Source organism: Dermacentor variabilis, unplaced genomic scaffold (genome assembly GCF_050947875.1).
Source record: "Dermacentor variabilis isolate Ectoservices unplaced genomic scaffold, ASM5094787v1 scaffold_12, whole genome shotgun sequence".
In the NCBI taxonomy this organism is placed as follows: Eukaryota; Metazoa; Arthropoda; class Arachnida; order Ixodida; family Ixodidae; genus Dermacentor; species Dermacentor variabilis.
In genome coordinates, this window is record NW_027460280.1 from 2,861,951 (window position 1) to 2,889,128 (window position 27,178).

Below are 27,178 nucleotides of genomic sequence, written 5' to 3' on the forward strand. Positions count from 1 at the left end.
GCTCTCGACCAATGCTGTTATTTGCATAAAAGTTATTGAAATTGAATAGCAAACTAAAAGTCTGTTTAGTACAAAGCACAACAATGAATTTGCTACGACAGGCTGCTCATCTGTACTTTTTCTGGGAAGGATATACCCACAGTGGAACTCCAAAGATGAAAGTGCCTTTTTGCTTCATGCACAGTAGCCACTGCTTCATACTCATTTGATTCTTTATCCTCAGCTGCTGCTTTATCCAGGCAAACAGGTTTTCTCACGTTTTAGTAGTCTTCCAGATTTGCACATGCTACCTTTATGCCTTTTCCTCATGCTGATCATGGCTTGGAGACGCTTTGATAGCGCACCCAGAAAGCGCATTGTGAGCCCAGAATCAGTGAAATGTGAGGAGGCCAGACGAGGAGGTCAAACGACACCAGCGGAGCGATGCACAGAAACAATATAGGAGGAGGCTATGCCCCACCCAAAAGACTGTTTTGATGTAAATACATTTCAGCACTTGCAATTTCAAAACATGGAATATTTCAAAATAATGACCAAAACTTGATGCTTTCCTTGTATTAGTAGCACCTAACGAATTTGTAAGCCTAAACATCATGCACATTTGTAAGCCAAACATCATGCCAAATCATGCAAGCCAAACATCATGCAGCACCACCAGCAGCCGATACACAGCTGCCTTATCATCGCAGTAATGGTCGCCGCCAGAAATACAAACCAGACCTAATAGTTTGAGCAGACTCATTCAGGGCTCATTCACACCGCCCATTGACATGCAACTGACCGTGACTGGCGACCACAGAGCAACTCGCACACACCAGCAAGCACGACAGTGGCACATCATGTGCAGAAACGCTGCAAGCACTACATGCTCCTTGACAGTATCAGTTTACAGGGGCCCTGAACAACTTTTTAGCCAAGTTGAGAAATGCGTCTGAAGTTAAAATAGACTATTCCAAAAACACTTTGCTGCAAAAAGTACATCAAAGCGTTCAGCAAAAGCAGAGGCACCCCTGCACGCTGCTTCCACTCAGACTTCAATGACTTGCACGGCAAATGCTAGGGCAGAGCAGTGAAGTGCGTCTTCACAGCGCTCTGCCTACTCAATGTCATCATGGCGCAAAATTCAAATTTGGGGCCCTATAGCGCAAAACTATTCCAATATGTTAGTATTCCAATCTCCTGACGTCAAGTTTGCGTAACCACCAACATAAGCATCAGGCGGTCACCCGCAGGGTTGTCTGAAAAGACCAATCAAACGCTCTCCTCATTTATAGGAGGTCAGTTTTGTCTGCTTTAAAAACGAATAACATTGCCTACACTGAGTGGCTTGTCTTATCTAATTGGCTGACGAGAGGCGAGGAGCACGCTCAAGTGGAGAGGGATTTGATGGGGCCGAGCCAGTGCACTGAAAATCGATAACCGGATGAAGAGGGTCGTGCCGGCGTCTGCTATTGGTCCCCTTTCCCTTGCTTTGCTTACAGTGGCTGGTCGAAAATCGTGGCGGCATGCAACAGAAGGTTACGAATGCTGCTAAAACGGATTCTCAGCAAAAAAGAGTTGGCAGAGCAAGATTATAAACATGCCGATAGCTCGAAAACATTACAAGGCCACGCAAAATGTTTTATTGTACGAAAATAAACCCATGTTCTCTGGCAGGTGCGAGTAGCCAGTGCCTGAGCGATCGGCAGCAGCCACCTTTTATTGCTTTCATAATGCAGCAGCCTGTGGCTATTCAGAAAAAAAAATGCAGTTTTGTTCGGCATATTAATGCGTACGCATGAATGTCACTTTGACGCGGTGAGTTTTTTCGGTTTGGTGACGTTGCGTGACAGGCAGGTGAAGTGGGTGCAGCCCTAAAGCTTTTGACCAATAGCCGAGGTCCAACGGCAAAAATGCGTCCAATCGAAAATAACTATTTTTCTTTTGTTTGGTCCAATCATGCATAATCAGTGTGTACCCGTCATATCAGATGGGGCGCTATCACGGTTTTCGTGACATCGCATGAAATGTAGGCGAAGTGGGGGTGATTCAAAAAAGTTTTTGATCAATTGCAGAAGGCTTATTGCAAAATTGGAATAAAGTTTGGAACAGCTTTACGTTATAGCACCCCTGGAATTTGGGTGTTCATATAGGCGCCATTACTTGCGATTTAGATGCCTATGACGCGCCGTATGCAGTTGTGCTCAGTGAGCTGCAGTGCACTCAGTCAGAAGACTCATCCCAGTACACTGCAGAGGGGCAGCGGTATCTACACTACGTGCAGCAAACCGCAGCTACATGCAACTGTATACTGCGTATGTGCAGCATTTACTTTGTGCACGGCTTGAGTGCGCGCTTGCACTCCAGTGTGGCCGTGCTACATGCGTGTGGACCATCTTTGTCCTGCACCAGCTTGACCAACAGAGAGTAGCCACATCCAACTTGCGCATTTTGATGTGCTATTAATAGCTCAATACGAAGTCTGCCAAGGCGTTCAACGAGGAGCGGCCACGGGTGAGTATGCGCTGGCAAACGTGCGTGTGGTCCGATCTTCTTATGTTTTGCGTAGTTCGAGGCTAGTTGAGCGTTGAAAACTAGTCGAAATTAGGGAGACCTGGCGGCTATGACACCGATAAGCAGGGTGCCCAAAGTGTAATTCTTACGCGGGCAGCCGAGCGTGAGCAAATGATGGCCGGCTTCTTCCAGATGTATATCGAAAGAATATTTTCACTTACTTCAGCCTGTTTATTAAACTGCATCAATAAATATACAAAGTAACAGTAGGAAGGAGCGCACTTATCCAAACACCCTTCTTGATTGATGTCAGCTATTGGCCAATAGCAGCCACGTATGGGAACATGCTATATTACAAAACAAAGAGTCCAGAAAAGAGTGAGGAGCAGGTTTCTGTTGAAAAGAGAGCGTTTGAGAAAAAAGTGACTTTGCGTTCCTCTTGCAAGCTCCACGAGCCATGCACAACTGCAAAATATCGCTGAAATCCTCACAGCAGCATATGCTGTGTTTTCCCTAGCAAAAATTCTAATAGAAGTTTGTATTAGACCAACAGAAATTTCTCTTAGTTGTACTGACTGACCTACAAGACCAATAGGCCCTATGTATTAGACGTAGTACTCTTACACAAACAGTGTTGCATGTCTACTAGTTTCTTTATTAGACTAATACGTCCTATTGACTTTATACAGATTGTTGCTGGTCTGTTATGGAACATGCATTGTTGAATTCCATTGCCCTTGTTTGTTGCTTGCTTAATGTGAGGGTGAAAGTTTACAAAAAATTAGACTATTGGGGACCGTTTGCATAGAGAGGTGTCTCTAATTATTAGCTGAATCATTAATAAGTCTGCTGTACAAAACATGCAGCACACTGAATTCCCACGTTTGTATTAGTTTCATCACACTAAGCTAGTGAAACTGGCTCCTATGTCTCAGCGACATACATGAAAGCGACACGTGCCTAGATGGTCTTGCCAATTTTGCTTCACTGGTGACGTCTCATAACTAGGCCTCTGTTCAGCCTCGTCGCGATGAGTCCTTGAGAAAACAGGTAGTGTTTACAGCACAGCAAATACTTCGCCACAAAAAAACAAAAAGCATAACAAACAACTAGCCGTAATCTGCAAGGTAGAGTCGCGGTGCCCGGTGAGTTTAATAACGATGATGCAGTTGCAGCAACCATATTTGTTTGCCACTAAGTTTCGGTAGTCCCGTATCTTCTGCTGAAGTGTGCATAAAGTAATGTTAATCTTGTAACCGAAATTGATAACTTCAAGAACATCAAAGAGCAGTATCACAGAGAAGGAAACACTGCGGGCGGGAAGATAGTAAAACTGCAACGGTGTCAGCTGTAGTTGCGCACAGCACGTGTACATTAGCGGCTGCCATGTTGCAGAAACTGTAGCCATGTCAAGGCGAGGCATGCGTGATTTTTAGTCAATCAACGATGTGTTCTTAAGGAACCTGAGGTGTTGGCGCCTGCACAATCTTATTCGTGCAGTAGTATATTTGGATAATTTCATCTGGGATGTTGTGACTTCAAAACAATGGAAGGCAACAGTTTTTACCCCTGTGCTTCGCAGCTTTGTGGATCTATCAGCGTGCATCAATGTGATGCATTTTCCCCGGCACAGATTCTACCATTTGGAGGTAATTATTCTACTTATTTATGTGTCTATAGTACAGTATAAAGTTGATTCTTTTTATCCCAACGGTGCATGTACTTCAGTACAGAGTGATTGGGCCGATTGTTGTGCGCATACCAGCAATGACATGCCTGTTTCCGACAACGCTGTGCAAGATTTTTGTCTAGAGTTGTTCCTTATCTGCCTACAGTTTCAATGTAACACACAGAACATTTTATGGTCATTTTATGTGCCATCTAATTGTTCTGTTGTGTCAGGTGACATCATTTTTCAATATGATAAACATGTTGAGCTAAGCATATCAAACTTTGTCCTAAAGTTAGTTTGGAAATTGCGCAGCCATATTATTCCAATTTAGAAGCAAATATTGCCAGCTTTTAAATGTTTCTTTATCTGTGTGTTTTCTGCCCAGGTTTTCCTAACCACTTCCTCAAAAGGACATTCTCTGGTCGAAGTGGTGGAGTAATACCTCTGGCAATCAAGATTGCTGACCTGATGAAGAACTCGAAAGAAAAATCTGTAAAAATACATGATGTGCTAATAGACACTTCTAGCAATTATTTTCGTTCTGTATCTGGTGCATTGCAACTTTTTCTTAGACTAATACACTAATAGGCCTATTAGACTAGTACGCCGATAGACCTATTAGACTAATACACTAATAGACATAACAGACCGTATTAGTGTCAATAACCTCATAGGCTATTACCGTATTTTCGCGATTCTAAGCACCCCCGGATTCTAAGCACCCCCCCTCAAGTTTCGCGAAATAATTGGGAAAAAAGTTTGCATGCGAATCTAAGCACCCCCCTATTTGTCAGGAAGAGTGCGCAGCCAAGGCCGCCAAGCGCGCTTGCTCACTCTGTCATCGAGCCGGAGCCGTCGGAGTCCCGAGGTGGAACGGCGTCCGTGGCGCGGTCTAGCCACACAGCCGGACCGTAGAGCCGCGCGGACTCGTAAGTGGCAGTGATAGTGACTGAGCATCCGACACAAACGGTGGGTTCACTGTCTTCAACGATTTTTCTTTTGGATGTTTGCAAAATAAAATGTTATTTCTCGCACCCATCTCGTCGTGATGTCGCAGCGAAAAGAGGGAGGGGGGTTCATTCTAGATTTTTCGAATCTAAGCACCCCCCTCACTTTGGGCATCGCGATCATGAAAAAAAGGGGGTGCTTAGAATCGCGTAAATACGGTAGTTTTTGTATCAGAATTTTTGCTAGGGTTTCCACAAAGACCAGTTCAGGACCCTTTAAAGGACCCCTCACCAGGTCTGGCCACTTTGAGCTGACAAGAGCAGTGCATACAATACGCGCTAACGATTGTGTCTGCTAAGTATTACATTGCTAGGCGCTGTGCAAAGAGCAGAAAATTGAAACCAAATGCCAGTTGCTCTTCTCCTCGCAGGCACCACGCTCCAAGAGGGTTGATGTATATATGCGCAAGTGCACCTTCGTACATGTCCGCTGTGACGTCGCTAAAAGTGACATGTGAATTCGAGAATTATTCATGGCAACATGTTATTTGTGTAATCCGTTGCTTCAACAAACAAATTAAAGCTTAGAGAAATAATAAACACAAACCGAATGTCTGCCTGCTTTTGTTTTACTTCGCACTGCAGCAAGAGAGATTCATTCAGCTGCTAGCTCCGACATGGTGCAGCTGTGTGTGCACACACTGAAACTATGTCATTTTCAACCGTGTTCCAGTGCGCCATCATGCTCTATGATCTGCTTGTGTAGCATTAACTTATACTGCTAGTGAGGTTTTCCCGTGCACAGTGTGCAAAATAGTCCGCTGCACAAAACAAGACAAATGCAACAGCTCACGCTTGACACCACCAGTGGAAGTGTGCTGTAATGCAAGAAAAAGCAAGAAAAAGAAAAAGGAAAAGCAGCTGGGGCCCATGACGCGATCATCGAGCTCCGGTATGAAACAACGCAGAGAAGGAATTTTGCTTGCGGAGGTTAGACGAGGCAAGTGGAGAGAGTTTCTATTTATTTATTTATTTACTCAAGGTCCTCATAGGCTTCGAAGTGGAGTATTGCGTGAGGGGGGCTACAATAAGGTTAAATAATGAAAAGGCGCAAGTAAACTTGTATACAAATTCACCATTATGGAAATGGAAGCTATACAATAGTGAGCGGAAAAGGTTGTATCCAGTTTATACAATTCAGGCTGCAGAAAGAAATTTCTAGATATACAGGTAATGCTATTTAAAACACGTTCATGACATATTTGAATATCAATTCAAAGTTAACATTTAAAATGTGCACATAACTCCTGTCTGAAAGTCATGCGATTAACAATATTAGCTATTGTGTCAGGAAGATCATTCCAATATTTAATAGCCTGTGGCAGGGCGGATGAATTAAACGCATTAGTTAATTAAACCATGTTGAAGGTGAAGCTCACCTCCTTAAATTGTGGATTCGAGGCACTGAAATATTTAGATCTCAGCTATTCATAAACCAATTTCAAATATTCTTTCACTAGAACGCTCCCTAGAGGGCATGCGACAACTTCAAGCGTACAACCAAAATTTTCTATGTCGCCTGGTGAGAGGCCCTTTAAGCAGCAGCATAATAGTGGGGTGACGGGAAATAGCAGCGCCAAAAACAAATTTTGCAGAAAGTGACTGAACTATAATGTGATAGTGTAGTTTACATCTGGGACGTTGTTAAATTATGCTTTAAATTTAGGATACATATTGCACATAAGTGATTTTATCTAGTCGCCAAGCTTTGCATGGGCGTGCGAAAATCAGCGCATTGTATTCGTACTTCCTATGTCTCTCAATCAGTACAAGCGAATTCAGTACAAGCCTGCCGCCCGTGACTTCAGAGATCGCCCAATCTTGGTGGCCACTTGCCGCTATGCCTAGCTCTCGACTTCGATGATAGGTGGCGCTGCCATCACAGAAGTGACTTTTTTTTTTAACCTAGGTAGGACCTTAGGCAGTATAATAGCAAGAGCTTGGTGGCGCAACCCACCGCCCCGTTCCACAGGGGACGCTCATAACATCCATCCATCCATCCATCCATCCATCCATCCATCCATCCATCCATTCATCCATCCATCCATCCATCCGTCCATGGCGTGAGATTATGGCGAATGGACGTGCTTTTCAGGGCTTTGTGGCGAGTTTTCTGTGCCTGCTTTGAGCTTGCTTCTGTTTTTGATTTGCAGATTTTTTTGTTTTTAAATATTCATTGGGTAGTTTTTTTCTCTCTTTTTTTGTGTGCATGGGTGTGTTTCGCGTGCATTTGGTTTTGCAGGATAGTCAAAGCGTCCTTTTGCGCCGCATGCTTCAACACGTGTGACCAAGTGGGACGTTAAGTCTTTATAGCCTTTAAATAGTAGCTTGGAAGTGGCAAGACTAATAGCTATTAGTGGTTTTACTGTGTTTGCTTTGGTAGGAAAGTGAGAGCGTGGCCGCATGGTTGAACACGTGCAAAAACGTGTCATACCTTAAGTCTATGCAGCATGGATTGCTTTTAAAACATTGGTGAGAATTACTTTCCGGCATTTTAAGGATTGAGATTCTGTGTGCGTATTGGTTTTTGCTAGAAGGCATGTGCTCTGCATTATTACAGTATTATGGTATTTGCATTAGAAAAAGCCATGCAATACATGGCCACAAAGCTGGGAAAGCGTGCAGTGTACAGGGGGGCCCCTCAAGACAGACGAGGGGATGGATGAGAATGGAGAGGGAATCGAGTCAATCGGCAGACACTGTGATGTCGATGCTAGGCTGAAGAAAATGGAGGCTTTCCAGGAAGAGCTTGTCAAACAGGCTGAAGAGCTAAAAAATGAACTACATAGGGAGCGTGAGGCACGGAAGGTAGTGGAAGAAACACTTCAAGCAGCCGAGGAAAAGCTGAACAGGGCCGCCATTGTGAACGAGAATGGTCGTGACGATGGAAAACAGTCCCCCGATCTGACAGGAAAGGGAGTGTTAGCAAAGCATGCGGAATGCGTGCAACATGGGGAGGAGGTAGCTGGAAAGAGTGGCATCTACCTTGAGGCCACCACACACAAAAAGCAGGAGCGCAGAGGTCAGTGCCCCTTGTTGAGTCCGAATCACGCGGAAAAGGACAAAGGGAAGCAGCGAGAGGTGGGAGAGAGTGAAATGGTGATTATCGGCTGCGACTCAAACCTGGCTAGGTGCTCACAAGCAATTGGGGAGAGAATGAAAGGCGATAAAAGAGTGGCGGTAGGGAGGTTTTCAGGGCGGACATTGGGTTCTGTCATAGAGCGAGCAAAAGCAAAGCTCGCGGAAAATGCCCACGTGCGCAACCTTGTCATAGTAGCAGGTGGGCTAAATGATGTCCTAAACAGGAAAGGGACAGGACTAGCCCAGCGCTTGGCGAAGGGGGTGGACGACTTGCGCAAACTATCCCCTTAGGTGCAGATTGTGGTGTGCACAGTGCCGGAGGTACCTGTACGTGAAAGACACGTACAAAGAGCCGTAGTGGCTGCTAATGAGGCGATATGGAAAATGATTCGAGAGAAAGCTTTCGAGGTTGTTGAAATAAACAGGAAGGTGAGAAGGTGTAGTGGTTTTCAACGAGACGGGATTCACTTCAATTACAGGCTTGCAGAAGAAGTGGGCTGGCAACTTGCTGGTCGCGCTGTTGCTTCTTTAGGGGGCCACAGGCGCTCAGGAGGCCGGAGTACGTAGTAACGAAGACGGCGCCTTAAGGGAACCTCGGAATAGCATCGCCGTAAATAACAGAAAAAGGAGGAAAGCAAGAAAGAGAGCTCGCCATGCAATTGGCTACATAAACCTGCAGGGCGGCAGAAGAAAGGAGAAGTGGGCAGAGATTGAGGAGCAGTTAAATAGAGAACAAATACGGGTGTATACGGTTACAGAAACGCACCTTAAATACTCGGAAGAGCCGCCAGTTATTGAGAATTATGTTTGGGAAGGGTGCAACACAACTAAGTCAGAAATAAAGGAAGGGGGAGTCGGAATGCTCATCCATGAGGGAGCCAAATGGAAAAGAGTAAATTCAAACTGTCAAGAGCATCTTTGGTTATCACGTACAATGAGTGGGAAAAAAACTTGGCTGGGCGTTACGTATTTGTGGACTGGAAATAACTGCACAGAGAAAAATAGAGTTAGTGGAATGCATAAGTGCTGATATTGACGGTTTCGGCCATGATGCCGAAATTATCCTGTTAGGTGACATGAATGCCCACACACAGGATTTAGATAGCTATATCGACAACAATGGGAAGTCAATACTAGACCTTCATGAGCAACATAACCTTGTTATCATGAATACAGGGCCTAAGTGTGAAGGGCAGATCACGTGGGAAGTGGGAAACCGGCAATCGACCACTGATTACTGTCTGATGACAGAAGGAATTCGTGATAAGTTGAGAGAAATGGTCATTGATGAGGAAGGGCATAGCAGCATAGGGAGTGACAATAAACGGATCATTTTGAAAATGGGTTATGTAGTTGGGAAAGAGGGCAAGGAGTGCAAAATGGACAGTCCAAATTTGAATGCTGAATTAAATAACAAATATAGTCACAAGAGTTGAGGAAGAACTTGGCAAATGGCCAAATAAAGAGTGGGAATATATTGAGCTTCTAAGTGTAATAACGCCAGAAATATGGAAAGAAAAACAACATGTTTGTTGGAAAGGAAAAAAGAAACCGAAAAGCTGGTGGAACAGGGATTCACGAGAAGCAATCGCCAAACAACAGAAAGCATCCCGAGAGCACAGGCAGGCAAAGAAGGCGCAGTTGCCGCAGGATGAAGTAACCAGTAAATGGGAAATATACCGGGAGAAAAAGTATATGGTTCAAATACTGGTGCAAGCAAACATAAAAGGTGAAAGTGAACGTTAGTTGTAAGAAATAAGTGAGAAAAAGAAGGTCGCACCTAGAATATTTTGGAAGCACATAAAATTATTAGGCAGGAAGTCAACAACAATACAACATATCCTAGATGAAGGTGGAAACAAACTGCAAGGGGAAGCGGCATTAAATTACATCCAAAAAATAACAGCCGAATCTTTCCAAGGGATGCTTTTTCCAAGAAAGAAAGAGCGTGAAAGAGAACCAGATGGAAAAGGAGATGGTGCTGAGAAATTTAAACTGGCAGAAAACCGAAGAGAAAATTCCTAAATGCACAGCCACAGGGCTAGACGAGGTTCCCCTCAGGCTTATTAATGAACTAGGACCAAAAAGTAAGGAAGCTCCGGTGAGAACAGTGGAAAAAAACTTTAAAAGATAGACGAATACCAAAAAGTTGGCAACGAAGTAGAATGAATTTAATTGATAAATGTAAGGGGGAGAAAGAATTCACTCGTATAGACCGTTGACCATTACATCGGTAATATACAGGCTGGCAATTCAGGCAATCAAATTAAAGGTGCAAACATGGGCAGAGAATAATGGCATTTTGGGAGAACTTCAGAATAGGTAGGCATTTTGATGATAACTTATTTGTTCTTGCTCACTGTACTGAAATATCAAGAGTAGAAAGCGGACCGTTACATGTGGCCTTTTTAGACGTTACAGGAGCGTACTACAACGTTGACCGCAACATTTTGTGGGATATTATGGAAGGGGAAGGCTTAGGTGACGACTGTTTACAGCTTTTGAGAGATTTACCTAGAAAATACCCTTTGCATTGAATGGGAAAGGAGGAGGAGCGAGGAGAAAGTTGATATCAACAAGGGACTGAGGCAGGGGTGCCCGTTTTCCCCACTGCTGTTTACTATGTACATGGTGAAGATGGAGAGTGCGCTAGAAGGAAGTACTATATTTACTCGCATAATTATAGCAATTTTCTGTAAAAAAAAAATTGATGCAAATTCAGGGGTGCGATGATTATGCAAGTTAAATTTCCCGAAAAAAAAAAAACTTTTTTCTCATCCTCCATTTGCTGCGGGATGACAACAGGTCAACAAATAGGCGGCTGCCGCTGTATGCAGTGCGGGACACCAAAACGAAAATGGCGTCCGGCGGAGCAAGCTGAACACGCCGAACGAGTTTTTTTTCTTCTCGTGAGTACATTATGTGCATGGAAACAGTTTCAGTAATGAATAATATCATTATTATCGGCAAGTTTGCAGCAATAATGTAGCCATGTCCACTTTGAGGGGACAGAAACAGATGGGCATGCTTAGCTGCCAGTGACATAGAAACAAATGGCAGGCATGCTGCGGAAACTGCAGCATTTGTCTTCACTACTATGCTAATACGGCACGTTTCCACTAAGGGTGGGTGAATGTCTTAGCTGCGTTACAAGCGTCGGCGTATGAATAGGATACATTTCTAATGTATCAGTGTAAACGTGGCTGCTACCGTTTCCGCTCGCGATTGGTTGTGTGCCCACGAGTGCAGACGAGAAGAATTGAAAGGCGCCTTTTTTTTTGTTGTTGGTGTTGACCACAACCATTATAAAGCCTACACATAATAAAGGCAAGTTTGGTTGTAGCTTTTTTTTTTTGTCATGGAAGTGCGGAAAGTGATGAAAGGAATGGGGCATCTGTTTAAGAATGTTTGGTGCACGCAGACCGCTTGGTTTGTCTTGAAGAGTTGTTCGTGTAGCATTCGACAGATGGTAAGCGCGAACATTATTAGCTAGACTTGGCACATGACATATCTCTGCAGCAAGTTCGGGGTCCGATCATTACACGGTAAATAAAGAAAAGCAAATTTCGACGACAAAATTCAGGGGTGCGATAATTATGCGAGTAAATACGGTAATATCAGGTTTAATCTGTCATGCCAACAGGAGGTTTAATCTGTCATGCCAACAGGCGGGTACAGTAGTAGAGCAGCAGCTTCCAGGCTTATTTTATGCGGACGACAATGTGTTGCTAGCTAACAAGCAAAGTGATTTGCAACGTCTGGACAGGAAGACAAGATTTTAGGTTTGAAATTTAGTGTTAGAAAATCAGGTGTTGTGGTATTCAATGAAAACAGTGAACAGACAGTGACAATACAGGGCCAAGAAATACCTCGGGTAAGAGAATATAAATACCTTGGTATATGGATAAACAAAGGCAATAGATACATGGAAACACAGGAAAAACAAACAGTAAAGGGAAAGAGAAACACAGCCATAATGAAGCACACAGTGCTATGGGGATACAATAGGTACGAGGTGCTCTGGGGAATGTGGAAAGGTGTAATGATTCCAGGACTTACTTTGGAAATGCGGTTGTTTGCTTGAAATCAGGGGTACAAGTAGGGCTCGATGGGACCAAAGGTCAGTGGGACACCTCCCACTGGGCGCTCACGGGAAGACTACAAATGAAGCTGTGCAGGGCGATATGGGCTGGACTAGTTTTGAAGTGAGGGAAGCTCGCAGTAAAATTGATTATGAAGACAGACTGAGGAATATGGAAGAAAGTAAATGGGCTGGGAGAGCGTTCAGGTATTTGTACAGGAAAAACATTGATTCACAGTGAAGAAAAAGAACTAGGAAGCTTACCAGCAAGTATGCGGCCTGTAGGGTGGGCAACACAGCAACAAAGAAAGTCAAGCGGAAAGTCAGAGAGGCTGAAATAATCTCCTGGGTGGCGGCAATGGAAAAGAAACCAGTCATGAGTAACTACTTAGGAGGAAAAAAAGAAATCAGGAAAGAAACATATAACTCAAAGGGAAGCTCATTACTTTTCGAAGCGAGATCGGGATGCCTTAGAACATGCACTTATAAATCGAACTATAAGAAGGAAGAAGAAGCATGTGCTTCCTGCAGTAAAGCAAGGGAACGATGGAGCATGTTTTATTAGTATGTGAAGGTATCTGCCCAGCGGTCGATTTAGGCACCACTGGCCTCATTGAAGCTCTTGGGTTCAGCGAGAGCAGAGGAAAACTAAACATGTTCGCAATAGAGATTAGCAAGAGGCGATTGGAAGATTGGTGGAAGAAAAGTAGGGAAACAACAAAAAATAAGATGTACAAAAGCAAATTTCACAATAGGGGGTCAGGAAAGTTGGTTGGGGAGTGCATCGTGTTTTCTTTTTTTTTTTTTACCTAGGTAGGATATTAGGCAGTATAATAGCAAGAGCTTGTTGGTGCAACCCACTGCCCCATTCCAAAAGGGATGCTCAAACAAACAAACAAACCACCCACCCACCCACCCACCCATTCACCCATTTATCCATTTATCCATCCATCCATCAATCAATCCATCCATCCATCCATCCATCCATCCATCTCGAAATCTCCGCAAGGTTATCCACAATACTCTGTCGTCGAAGCAGCCTGAGACTAAGTGAAGGCTGTTTACATAGTAATTTGCTACGAATGAAGTGAATTCTACAAAAGCGATACCAAATTCAGTTCGAAGCGGGTGGTCGGGGCCGCCACCTGTTGCCACGCTATGTACAGTCGTGAGCAAAAGTTTGGGGGCCAGCGGTGCTGCTAAAAATGTTTTTCTCTGCAGCCTAGACATAAAGGCTGAAGCGGTACTGCCTACGTGTGCCTGTATCACCAGCATCATGCATTAAGACAATAGAGTTTAGAATTGAGGCCCCAAGCTGCATTGTGTTGGTTGCTCTTGGGTTCAGAGGACTAAAATTTTAAAATTGGGACAAGAGCAGCATTGGGTTGCGCACTCAGGACGCTGCAGTGATGAAAATAGAAGGCACTTGAAAGCGTCAAAACAAGAAAAGTCTTTTTACGAGTGAAACCTAAAGAAACACATTTTTAAAAATAAAGCCTTGGGATAGTTTCTAATAAATATAATAACTCTTATTATTTGTACGACCTGTTTCTGCCCTCTTTAAAATGGTACCAACCGGAGATCAGCTAGTGTCTTCTTGAGTTGCCTAGAGTCTTTTGCCTATAAAAATGCCCAATATAAACCGGAACATGGCAAGCTTGCTCTGCAACGAACTTGGCTGAGTGACACGAGGTTTGGACGTCTTCGGCTCGTATTTCTCTTGGCTATCTCGTGATATGTCGTCACACGTGATGCCACTGTTGCGTTATTCAATTCGGGCAAACACAGGTGCTCCAAATTACCCGAGCATTAGGCCTGGCTGATGCACCTTTGGGCAACCAAACGGAGTGTGGAAAGGCAATTCACTGCACTCTGTGCAGGAAGCACGACCCGGAACTATGCCTGTCTATGTAATGTGCCTGTTTATGTTTGCCTGTCTATGTTGCTTCTGTCATTCCTTGTCTTTTGCTGCACCGGAGAGCTTGCAGTGTCTCATACAACATGCGGTTTCTGAAATCATTCTTTGTCAATGAAACCTGGCTGAACAAGCGTTCGACACGTGCATTCAAAAGAGGCAGCACAAGTAGGGACAAAGCAAGCTTAGACAGCCGGGGGAACATTGGATTTGCTGCACTCTTTTTTGTATTCTCGATGCTTGGTGATACTGGAGCCGCATATTTCATTTTGTGTTTGCTGAGCATGTACACAGATTCTACCCATTGCGTTTCTTCTTTAAAGAGACTTGCAGATTTTTTTTTAATGTTACTGGGTAAATAAATAACACGGTGATTTGCGGGAAAACCAAGAAAAAGGCTTTGAAGAACCCCTGATAGACATTCAAGGACCACAGAAGCAAATGACACGACATGCATGCGATTACTTCAGCTGTTGTGTAAATCGACATAATAGTTCGCTGTATAGCAGCTGGCACGGAATAGATACTCGGTCGGCCCCACCGTTTTTTCTTACTGAACCATGCTTGAATAGGGAGCAGATGACACCGAAACCAAAACAAGAAGAGAGCTTAGCGCTGGAATGATGTATAAATTTGGCAGCCATGACTTAATGCCATCCTCCCCAGCAGGAACATTGCCTAATAACACAGCGTTCAAGATTGCCTCTACATGTCTTTATAGCAGCAATGAGCTTTGGCTTTTCATAAACCGGCATTCTCTAATTTTTTGTCAGTGTTCATATGTCCTTTGGACTCAGAAGTCCTTAAGACAAAAGTAGCCCAAATCAAGCCATGTATCCAACTTGGAATTTTCTATGGGAACCTGCATAATAGCCCAATTTGGCTATTAATAGCCCAGTCTGGCTGCCACGCCTATGATGGCCACCAATGCAAAGATGCCGACACCAACTATCATCCTTGGGATGCACGACGTGCGCAACAGTGTTCCTGAAAGACAGTGTTGTGATACTAGGCCAACAACATGACCAACGACCGTGGTTGGTTGTTTAATTCGGATTCAATGGTGCAAAGGCAACTAAGGCTGTGCCACGCCAGTCACAAGACAATAGAAAATGCAACATCTGAGCAGCTAAACCTGTGCTACATTATAGATGGTGTAAATAACCAGCTTTCTCTAAAAAGCTGAACAAATTAGTTAGTGGCACTAGCGAGTCATCTGCCAGTAGTAGGGCAGGGTGTAAAGGTACATTACACAGGTTGTGTAAAAGCTTCTGTCTCTTTGTTTCAATGTGTGGGCATAAGGATGTGCATCACTGTAAGAGGTTCGTGACGTTTTTCGCAAGTTGGTGTGTTTTCTTTTCAAAGGAGAAAATTTTGTGTCAGATGTGTGTCCAATCCAAAGTTGACACAGGATCACCTCATAGAACGGTTACTGGCGACTTCATGGCTCCCACTGGCCAATTATGGGTTTAGTAAGACATAGCTCGTTGCTTGTACAATGGCCCCATTCATGTTGCCATTTTGACCTCAAGGGCTTCCAAATCGCACGGATACTATCTTTATTTGGAATTGTGTTTGTTATGGTCTTTGTATACTGCCATTGGTAGAGCAATCAAGGGGGCTAGTTGGTGAACGTTCATGGTTATAGTGCGCTCAGTTTTACAAACACGATATTAAGGAAGGACAGGACTAGAGTTCACGTACGAGACTCCTACCGAAGGTCGATTGCAGTACCTTGATATAAACATTAGGCTCAGAGGCTCCCACATCTGCTGGTGCTACAAAACTAGAGGAGAAAAACAAATCCTGAGGTATGACTCTTGCCATTCTAAAATCATAAAAAGAGGCATCGCCAAGGCTTGCATCAGTCAAGCAATTGAAAAATCATGCCACCATGCTGTGAGGGAGAGCATCGATTTGCAAGTAAGCCGCTTAAGAAACAGTGGGTACCCGAACAGCATGGTGGTGCAAATCTGTGAAAACATGTTGCCCGAAATCAGAGCCAACAGGAAAAGGCAGAAAACACAGGAAAAATTGAAAAAATGCGTGGTGTTGCCTTACATCCATGGCTTGTCACATAGGATAAAAAAGACAGCCCAATGCCGTGATGTTCAAGTTCTGTTCTCCGCCCCACAAAAACTAAAAGGCATGTGCAAGAGGGTGAACGCAGGATCTAAAGAGGCCAACCCTAGTGCTACGGTCTGTCAGACTAAGCATGTGAAAAAGTACGTGGAATGCGCTACTTCAGTTGTTTACCAAATCCAACTAGATTGCGGGAAAGTATACATTGGGCAAACTGGACGTTGTCTAAATGATAGGTTATGGGAGCACAAATACACGTGCCAGCTTCCGACAGCCCCTAGCAACTTGGCCGGACGTTGCAAACAATGCAAATGCTCCCCGCTACAAGAAAGCACCACAGTCATTGGAACATCAAAAACAAAAACGGAGCGAGAAATATGGGAGGCGCTTGCGATAGCTAAAGAAAAAGAGATGTGTGTAAGCACTCCGTCCATCGCGCTTATCAAAGCTGAGGTCGAGTTTGCCAGGGCGAACGGGTGCATGTGAACGATGTATGCCTGACCCAAACTATGATCACATGTCACCTTGTCATATCTTTTTATATGTACTCCCCCCCCCCCCGCACCATATCTTCTTGTATATAAGCGCGTTCTTTAACAGTATTAAACAGCTGGTAGTTTGCGCTACGTCCGTCCACGTCCTGTCCTTCCTTAATATCGTGTTTGTAAAACTGAGCACAATATAACCATGAATACTGCCATTGATACGCATCTATCAGCTGCTTGATTACCCAGTATCTCAACATGGCCTGGCACACAGCAAAACCTAATTGACCTACCGTATTTGTTTGATGTTACCATGTCTAATATATCCTCTAACAGGCGTTCACATTTGGATTTCACATCTAGAGCCTTCAGTGTGCTTAAGGAATCAGTGTATATGACAGTGTTTTCGTGTTTGTCAGTGATGACCTTTTGTACTACAGTCCATATTGCGTAGACTTCGGCCGTGCAAACAGAGGCATGCTGTGGAAATCGAATACTTGTTTCCGAATTTTTTGTCATGGCTCCCACATTCACGTATTTTTTTCTTTTAGAGCCATCAGTGTAAAATTCCATGTAATTTTGATATTTGTCCTGAAGAGCATGGAATTCTTGTATGATGTATTCGTGTGGGGTGTCATTTTTCTTTAGAGGTGCCAATGCTCAATCACGTAACTGTATCAACTCACACCACGGGGGTAATCGTTGTTGCCTTTCAGCAACCTGAAGGACTTCATGAGGACTGTCATAATCGCAACAATATTTCTCATATCGCAGAAGAAGCAGTCTAATCCTGCTCGGTTTATTTGTGTAGTGTAAGTATAAGTTGCACTGTGTGACGATGTTGTAGCATATGTGTAGTGGTAATGACTGTATTCTGAGCATGTAGGAAAAAGTTAGTAGCAATCTGTACTGCTGTAAAGGAGGCTCATTACTGTCACCGTATAAACTCTTGACAGGTGATGTTCTGTAAGCCTCACTTGTCAGTCGTAGTCCAAGGTTATGAACTGGATCAAGTCGTCGCATGAAAGACTGCCTGGCTGAACCATATATGATGCTATCGTAGTCTAACAGGCTGCATACTGAAATGCCGTAGATGTGCAACAGGCATTTATGGTCAGAGCCCCAGTGCTTCCGGGACTTTGAGGATGTTAAGTGCATTGTTTGCTTTAATTTAAAGACTATTAATGTTACGCAAGAAAGTTCAACTTTTTATCATACAGAACACCGAGGAACTTGTGTTCTTGATTATGATAGACATTCATACCTTGCTCCATAGAAAACAAATCACACTTCGTTGCTCATTCATTGTGGACGTGTGCAGCACAACCGCCATTTTCAACAACAGCAGTGCCATGGCACGGAGCTACCGGCACATAAGGCTGTCCGAGAAAGGTCCACCGCTGGGAACGGATATGTCGACTTTGCATTTACGGTTGTAACTTGGCCAAAGAAAGGGGGGGGGGGGGGTGCACAATTACTTTCTGATTCGCCCTCATACTCGAGTGTCCCAGGGAAGACTCTAGCCGTGTCCTGTATTTACTACAATTTCTCGATTGCTCAAGCTCTCTTCGAGATAATATTGATGCCTTTAGAGGTTCTCAAGCACTAAACTATCACTATAGCTTAACATTTGGCTTTAGTGTCCCTTTTAAGGGACACTAAAGGCAAATACTAAGTCAACGTGGACTGTTAAAAAAATATTCCAGAAACCTTGCAGCACCTGTTTCGTGCCAAGAAAAGACTTAGTTAATGAGAATGCCGTGTCTGAAGGGTGTGCATACTTTTAGCGCAATTCAATCGCCTGCCCCCGAGCAGGGAGTAGTGACGTTGCATATGCCACACCACTGCTCTTCTCTGGCGTCGGTGAGTAAAACGGTGCCCAACAGACAATGCTACGGTTCTTTGTACAAAACGCAAATACTTGAGCATAGAGAAACCGAACCAAAACAAAGGTGTTCTATTCATCGCTGCAGCTGCTCTTGGTGAAGTGGTCAAGTGGTGTGGACCATTTGGGCATCCTGCGACATCACATGGGTGAGGAATTCTCTACTACTTGCAGTTTATGTGTTTCACGAGCCAGCAAAACTGGGGCTCTAAAACGAAATTGGGGCTCAAACTGAAACCACTAAAACGCAAAGGCGCAGGCGGCGCAGAGTCGAGTGAATATGAAACCCTTTGACTGCCTGAATTGTCAAGGGTAACGTCAATGAGTTCTTTTCTCTAAAAAATCAAATAGAACTGGACAAGTAGTATTTTCTACCTTCTTATAATGCAATGATATTTCCCTAACTAGAGTACTAATGACAAATATAATGAGGAGTGCCTACATTATCGGGCTAGTACTTGAATGTACCGGGGGAGCCTCAAATGGTTTCCCACATTTACCTTAATTTTGTGATTACTAAAGCTCTGTTTGCAATAATACCGACACATTAGACGTTCTCAAGCATTATTCGTCACTTCAGATTGACTTTAGTGTCCCTCTAAGCCCAGACCACATGTACACCATCAGAACAACAAGTTGGCCCAGTTGGTTGGGATTCATAGTAAGGGTTGTAACAGCGCACCCAAGACAAGGACAACAAAAGGAATAAAACGACACAGTGCTGTGTTGTCGTTTTATTCCTTCTGTTGTCCTTGTCTTGGGTGCGCTTTTACAACCCTTACCATGAATCACATGTACACCATGCCTGCCGCATATTGCGATGAATAGCGTTTTGTATCTACAAGGAATGTGCCAGTATGTGCTCGCTCCTGGCCAAGAGTGCGTAGTGCTTCGTATTGAATGCTACGAAGTGCGCAAACTGAATTTGCCTACTATCCGTACAAGACTTAAGCTGGCCCACACCAAGTAGCACGCGCTAGCTGGAGCACATGAGCGCACACTTCAGCCCTGTCGTGCACTTACAGTTACACACAGTTGCTTAGTATAAATAACACCGCGATGCTTCTCGACGTAGGCAGGGCATCACCACTTTATCACAACCTTCGCAATAGAAGACATTGAGGGCAAACTGCAAAAGTAAATCTCGTGCTTGAAGTACTTATGCTCATAATACCTTATTTAGTCAAATCTAACGTGCACTATTTTTTCTCAATAGAACGTGTCTAAAAGTTGCGTGCATGTTATAATCGAGTACGACCCTAAATCTGTGTTACCGTACTGCCATCAGCATTTCAAAATGGCCGCCCCATACGAGCTTCCAGCCGCACGGCGCTGCATTCTCGTCGCTTAGTTCGCGTCGAAGTGAGAGGCCGCACAAAGGTCAATTCCTTCGCTCCTGCTACCGCACTTCCTCACTCCAGTGTTTAAAGAGTTTCCACGGTCATTGAGTGAGACGTATTCCTGTTTGCTTGTGCACGCGTGACGCCAAGCTTGTTAATTCAGTTAGTAAGTGAATGTTCAAAAGTTTATACGGCTGATAAAACTACTATCCTAATTTTTTGTATAGCTGTCTACTAGTGTGCTACCGTAATCAATGCTTTGGCTGTAGGGCGAAACTGCGACTTCCTTTATTTATCGCAACTTTAATGCATCGGGAGTAAATCTTTTGTTTTTTTTTCAAATGAGAGAAAGTTGTATTCCTATATGAAAGAATGAGGTGCACGATACTGTAAAGGACTTTTCTTTTTTTAGGTCACGGCAAACAGGTGTGCGTTATAATCGAGGGCGCGTTAGAATTGAGTAAATACGATAAGTCTTTTTGAAAAATTATTTCGGCAATATATCCCTGGGAGGTATACTTGTATGAAGGCGTTTTTCATGCTTTAAAAAAATGTGGTTCAGGGCCCCTTTCAAATATAATACCCCCTCCATCTTCAATATTGTTATCTTATTTGATAGATTGTTATTCCATCTTCTCCTGCCGCTTTTACACGTCTCTTGTGACCTCATAGCTAGTTACACATAAAGCTTCTGTATCCTGATCATCACTGCTTGCAATCAAGGTTGCCTGGTTGCTCTGGGTTTGGTACTGGTCAGTCCTCTACTGCCTTTACGAAATCACCGAAATTGCTGATGACATGACCGTGCTTATATTTTCGCTAAATACATCTTGTTATTTCCTATGCCAAGTTTCCCTGGCACTGATTTCAAGCTAGGCCCCTGCTTCCTCAATCTTTCCAACGTTACAATTTTGAATTGCACTCCAGCCCAGACCACGCGCAGACGGTGCGGGACAGCTCGTGCAGCTTGAGCGCTGAGATCAGACAAACGTCAGTGCTCAGGCTGCCTCGTGTCGCCTGGCTATGCAGCAACAATTCTCAGTGAGGCTCATTTATAAAGTGCTTTCTCTTTCCTCTTGTTACACCGATTTAAGAACTCTAGAAAAATTAAAACAATTACTTTTATACATATTTAAGCATTTCAAAGAAAAAAAAAAAAAACAATGCCTGCCAAGATGGTTATGAGTGCGTCAAGTGAGCATGCGTCTCTTGCTGATGCAAACCGCCATTACTCACGAGGCGCCAATGCAAGCACTGGTCTGGTCTTTACTTTCTTCCTTGTTGATCAGCTCGGACAGTTCGGTCTCCCCCGAAATAGACATGTTTTGTCGTCTTCTTTTTTTATTAGGTCCTTTGTTACACAGGAGAGCCTACCCACTTGTTGCATTGGTGCTTTACCACCCACTTCAATTGCTGCTTCTGAAATCAGTCTAGTCATGGCTGCATTTATTAGCTCTTATGTTATCTTCACCTTCCTGTTCTAAGACTGCATGTATGTCCGAGAATACCAGCCTGAATTCATGTGCTTTCACCCTTCCTGCACCCAGGCTAGCCTGTTTCCTCTTGACTGATTTTGCTTTCTCCCTACAAAATAAGAGCAATCTTAGACCTCACTAAATGACCAATGCCCCTTACCTTAACTAACACATCCTGCACTATGCTAGGGTCGGCACAGAGTATGAAATCTATGTCGTTTCTTGTTTCGTTTTCCACTTCCTGTTATTGCACTTTCGGAGAAAGGTATCGGTGAGCGCACAGGCGAATACAGGATAGCGTCCACAGGGGAAAGGCTGATTAAAACGTAAGGACTTATCAATACACACAAAAAGTAAGAGGGGTTGCGGGGAAGGGCTGGTCAGCGCTAAAGTGCTGGCATGTCTGAATTTAGAGCACTGCACAGGCCCGGGCTTACCCGAAAGCCCTGGTCGGATAAGGTGATTTTTGGTGGGCCTGTGCCTGATGCCCTCGAGCCTGGGCCGGGCTCGGGCCTGAAGCCGCGGGCCCGGACCGGACACGGGCCTGTTCGCTGATGGGCCTAGGTCGGGCCTTCAAGCACACGCGGGCGCTCTGCATAGATCCAAGGCATTCTGCGTGAACCTCAAAAGACAAGTTGGAAAAAGTGGCCCCCAATTACCTTACCAAACACAATATGAAACGATCCTAATTCTTTTAATTTCTACAAAAAAACAAACTTTGTTCCCACAAAAGAAAAAGAAAGCTTGCTACAAGAGCCCTTGGCATGGCCTATTACAGCTTGTGCGATTGCAATTTTTTATCGCTCTCTACATGATTATTTTATTGCAAATGAATAATTCTGACACTTCTTATTTAAGCATTGCACCACATTGATGATTGCTTTATGGTTGCTGCAGTACACAAGCTTCCACCTTAACCGCTTTGCAGTGTCCTTCGTGGGCCTTGCATGTAAACAAGAGAAGTGCTCGTCGTGTACTAGCCCGGTTTAGTCCGCCCACTTAGACACCGTGTTCAAGCCCTGCTGTACTTGTCTATCACACATTGCAAGATTACAGGATTTGAAACCTATTTGTATGTCATCTACGCAGATAGAATCAAAAACAGCTGGTGGTAATAAAGCATGGAGCATGTTCATCTTAACGATAAAGAGTGCGCAGCTGAGTGCACGCATCCCTGAGGTACACCAGTTTCTTGTGCAAACGGATCTGAGCACACACAACCAATTTCAATGTGGAAGGTACAATTAGACAAATAGCTTTCCATTATGTTTAGCTTACTTCCACGGATGCCCATTCCTGACAAGTCTCTCAAGATTCGGCAACACCACGTTATGTCGTAGGCCTTTTCCATATCGGAGAATACTTATGAGAAAAACTCTTTATGCACAAATGCGGCACAGACATTTTCTTTCATGTACACAAGGTGATCAGATGTGAACCGCCTTCCTCTGAAGCCACACTGATAGCGATCAAGCATTTTGTGCAGTTCAAGGAAATGTATGAGTCAATGATTTCCAAACAATTTTTTTCCAAACAGCTTACAAAGGGAACTTGTGAGGCGGTAACTTGCACCCGAGGAAGGGTATTTACTCTGCTTCAAAATGGGGACCACAATCACTTCTTTCCATGTGGACGGAAGGTATCCGACAGCCCAAACAGTGCTGAGAAGTGCGAGTAGTGTATCAGTGTGTACGTTCTTAATCATGTCAGGTCCGGGTGCAGAGATGTACGAATGGTGTATATTCTTCTATTTGTTTATGTTTCAGGAAGGATTGTGAATAATGGATTGAGCTTGACACACGCTCGAAGTGCTCCCCAAAAAGAGTCTGCCTGGTCTTGTGAGGTAATCCCTTGGTCATTCACCGGAGGCAATGGATAAATTTGTTGTCCCTTTATTTTTCTTCAGCCATTCCACACTTTCGCCTCTTACATGTACCAACTTATACCATAGAGGAATCTCACCCAGCTTTCTCTCTTTGCCTGACGTCGTGTCCGCCATCCCTGCACATAAGTGTGCTTAAAAGCAATGACATTTTTCGCAATTGGCAATCTAAGCAGTATGCCCCATGCTTTATACTGCCTCTTCCGTGCATCTTTGCAGTCTTCGTTCCATTAGAGAACATGTCTTTTAAGTGAAGCACCACTTGTCTGTGAAATGAACTTTTTGGCTGCATCAATAATAAAAGCGTTAAAATATGCAACAGCATCATCTATAGAGTAAAACCTCGTTAAACCGTACCCGCTTAAACAGTAGTTTCGCTTTAAAAGTAGTAAAGTCAAATCCCGGACTCAGCGGCCATTGAACATAATGTGCTTTGTATCGACATAAACCGTACCAGCTTATTGCGTACGCATTGGTTAAGACTTAGCGTTTCCACTTTTTGTCACACAAACACGGCGGTGTGGCGTCTCCATCGGGCGGCCCGGCAGAACAACAAGCCTCAGAGATCGGAACGGCCGCCAAGCGCCCTGTGCGTTTGCGCCTGAAGCCACATCAACATCAACATCATTTCAACGCTGTACCAGAGAGCGTCGTGGCGTCGTGCAAGCGAGGACTCGCGTCATGCCGAAGCTCAGATAAAAAAGACGCCGGGTGCTCAGCATAGAAGAAAAATTAGACATCGTCCGTGCTACTGAACGTGACACGAAGAAGTCGGCGCTAGCACGCGACAGGGATCTGCTGTTGACTACGGTGTGCGGCATTTGGAATGCGAAGAAGTTGCTCGGCAGCGCTGCTGTGACCGCGAACAGATGTCGGCTACGAGGTTCGACTTTTCGCCATTGTTGCCTCTGTTGTTGCCGAAGTGTCGACAGTGATGAGGACGACACGGAAAGCGACAGCATGGGCGATTCAGGCCCGACAGTGGCAGAAGCTGCGCGTTACGTCAGCCTCATGAATGCAATCGTCGCGGCGAGAACAGGGGCGCAATAACGTAACTCCACTCCAAACGAAAAGTATTCCAAACTCCGGCACCCGGCAATGAAAAAGGCGCCCCGGGACGTCTGCAGCACTACTGCGCGCGTGCACGGAGAATACGTAATGCCAACGAGGAATCTGCCATGCGAGTGTTTGCCGAGAAAAGGGGGCTGGCTGAAAAGCTGGCACGCAGCTTCAGTAAGTTTGAGGCCGCTGTTGTCGTGCTGGGCCGCCGCGGCATCAAACGAAAATAACACTTTTGTCTCGCAAAGTGAATAAATACTGCATGTTTTTTCCCCTTTAATGGCACTCTCTCTGAGTTCCGTTTTCGACAGGTAAGTGGGCGATCTCATGCTATTTCGGTTAAACAGTACTGCCGTTTAGTATGTACTTTCTCCGAGCTCCGACCAACTACGGTTTAACGCGGTTTCACTTTACTAAAATTTTTTATAAAATGTCCTGGTAAGTAAGCTGATTCTTTAAGATGCTCCCAGTAAGCCGATGCTAATTTCCATCGAGGAATATAAGGAAGGTTGTCATGCTGCATTATAAAGTTTAAAGTTACAGCAAAGTGGTCACTTCCAAATCGATTTTTGATGACATTCCATTCCAGGTCGGGCAGAAGAGCCAATTGCTAGATCTATCGACGAATATGATTTGTGTTGGACGTTGTAATAGGTCGGCTTCTTATAATTAAACAGGCATGCACCAGATGTCATAAGAAAATTTTCAATGAGTCGACCTCTCGTGTCGCAATGGCAATCTCCCGACATCACGTTGTGAACATTAAAATCTCCCATGAGCATGTAGGGCTCAGGAAACTGATCAATGAGGTTACAGAAGTCAGTTTTCCCAAGATGTAAATTGAGAGGTATATAAATGAAACATACAGTAACCAACTTACTAAAAAGAATTGCCCGAATTGACGTTGCTCGCAAAAAGAATTGCCCAATTCTGAAAGTGTGTGTTTAAAGGGACACTAAAGGTTACCAGAAACTCAAGTTAAAGTGGTAGAGCAATGTTCTAGAACGTCTAAGGCGTCAATATAATCGCGAACAGAGCTTTAGTAACCGAGAAATTGAGGTAAATGCATGACACGATTTGAGACCCCCCAGCGACATTCCGGTACTAGCCCGATGACGAAAGGACTCCTCATAATTTGTGTTACTAATACTCAACTACTCGTATTAAAAATATCATTTCATTCGATTATAAGACGGAAAAAAATACTACTTGTCTACGTCTATTCGATTCTAAGAAAAAATAACATTTTGACGTTACCCTTCAGTAATATGGGTGTTCGAAAGGTTTCGTTTTCGCTCGACTCTGTGCGCTCGACTCTGCGCCGCGCACGCTTTGGAGTTTCAGTAGTTTCGTTATCGCGTCGTGCTGTGAGGGTTCTGCTGGCTCGCGAAACTTTCATTTGGAACAAGCAGCGAGAATGCCACGTCCATGGGATGTCGTGGGAAGCCCTCGTTGCTTTCCCGCTCCGGAGAGCCGGTGTCGAGGCCGCCGTCGTAGTACGCAACGACGCCGGCAGTGCGAGCCCTCAGCAGCAGGTCGCGCCCGTCGGTGCTCAAATCGCTGAAGTTGAGCCCACCATCGCGAGCCAATCTGTCGGTGTCAGGGTCCATTGCGACGAGCGTCGAAGTTAGCGTCATAGAATGAAGTACCAGCTTATGGGCGCCTTGCGCTGGAGTTTGAGGTATAGTAGCGGCGCCTGGTGGCGGTGCGGGAAACGACATCTGGGTCGTGCCAGCTTGGGTCGAATTGGGCCCTGGCTGTGGCGAAGCGCGTTTCTAGGCCGAGTTTTGCGTCGATTCGCACATTTTTATGCCCTGTTGCGAGTGCGAAAAGGCTCGTCGCTCCTCATAGACCACGCCGACCACGCTGCGAGCTCGCCGCAGCCTATAGTTTAACGAAAACGGACTCTCCGTGTGCCGTGGGACGTAATGTGGGACGTAATTTGTTTCTCCTTCCGCTAGCCACCGTACTCCCGCTTTCGCTCTACTGTCGGCTCTGTCTTGGCTCTGTTTCTGGCTGCGCGTTCGCGTTTTGCGCAGAAAAGCCGAAGCGCCGTCTGCGGACGCCGTTCTACTCACCGATGGCGCAACGTCACAATGAGACCATGATGTCAGTACTCCTCGATTGGAGGGAGGGCGATTTGAACTGCGCTAGAGGTACGCGGACGCTTCAGAACGCATTTTCTCTTAAAATAAGTCTCTCCTTGGCACGAAACAAGCGTTTCGAGGTTTCTGTGATGGTATTTCAACAGTCCACGTTGACTTAACAGTAACCTTTAGTGTCCCTTTAAGAGACGAGTGTGTTTAAGAGACGGAGATTATCTCACGGGGCCCCTTCTAGGCACTCTGATGCGAGGTTTTTCTTGTTGGAATGGTCAAGAAAGTCTTGCCACTCCTTAGGTGCTGGTGGCACCACCTGGTTGCAAGATGTGTCCATCGTCTCTTCCGGGGCGTTAGACACGCACTCTTGCAAGCGCTGTGTTTGATGTGAAGGCCTCATCTCAATAGACAAGACCCTTGAGGCCACCAGCCCGGATGTCGAAGGCCCCTTCTTCTGGGAGGCGGCGGGGCACTAGCTGGAGTTGCCAGGGGAGGGAGGGGGGATGGCGCCACCACTGGCTCACTGCGTGTGGGCCAGACCGCCGCTGGGAGCCGTTGTGGCGCTGCCCCCTCACGCGCCACTTAGGCAAAGCTGTTCTTGGGCAGGTATAATACCTGTCTA

At 44.8% G+C, this 27,178-nt stretch overlaps 1 protein-coding gene across 2 annotated transcripts in view; it reads right to left on the minus strand.

Moving 5' to 3' along the window:
- LOC142565836 (mblk-1-related factor 1-like) overlaps positions 1–27,178 on the minus strand; it is a 189,202-nt gene that overhangs the window by 17,593 nt on the left and 144,431 nt on the right. Inside the window, exon 7 of one of the 2 annotated variants that reach the window (XM_075676379.1) lies at positions 21,954–22,108. The exons of the other annotated variant lie outside the window; for it this stretch is intronic. Coding sequence (XP_075532494.1) covers positions 21,954–22,108 — 155 coding nt within the window. The remainder of the gene's footprint in view (positions 1–21,953; positions 22,109–27,178) is intronic. 2 annotated transcript variants of the gene reach the window in all.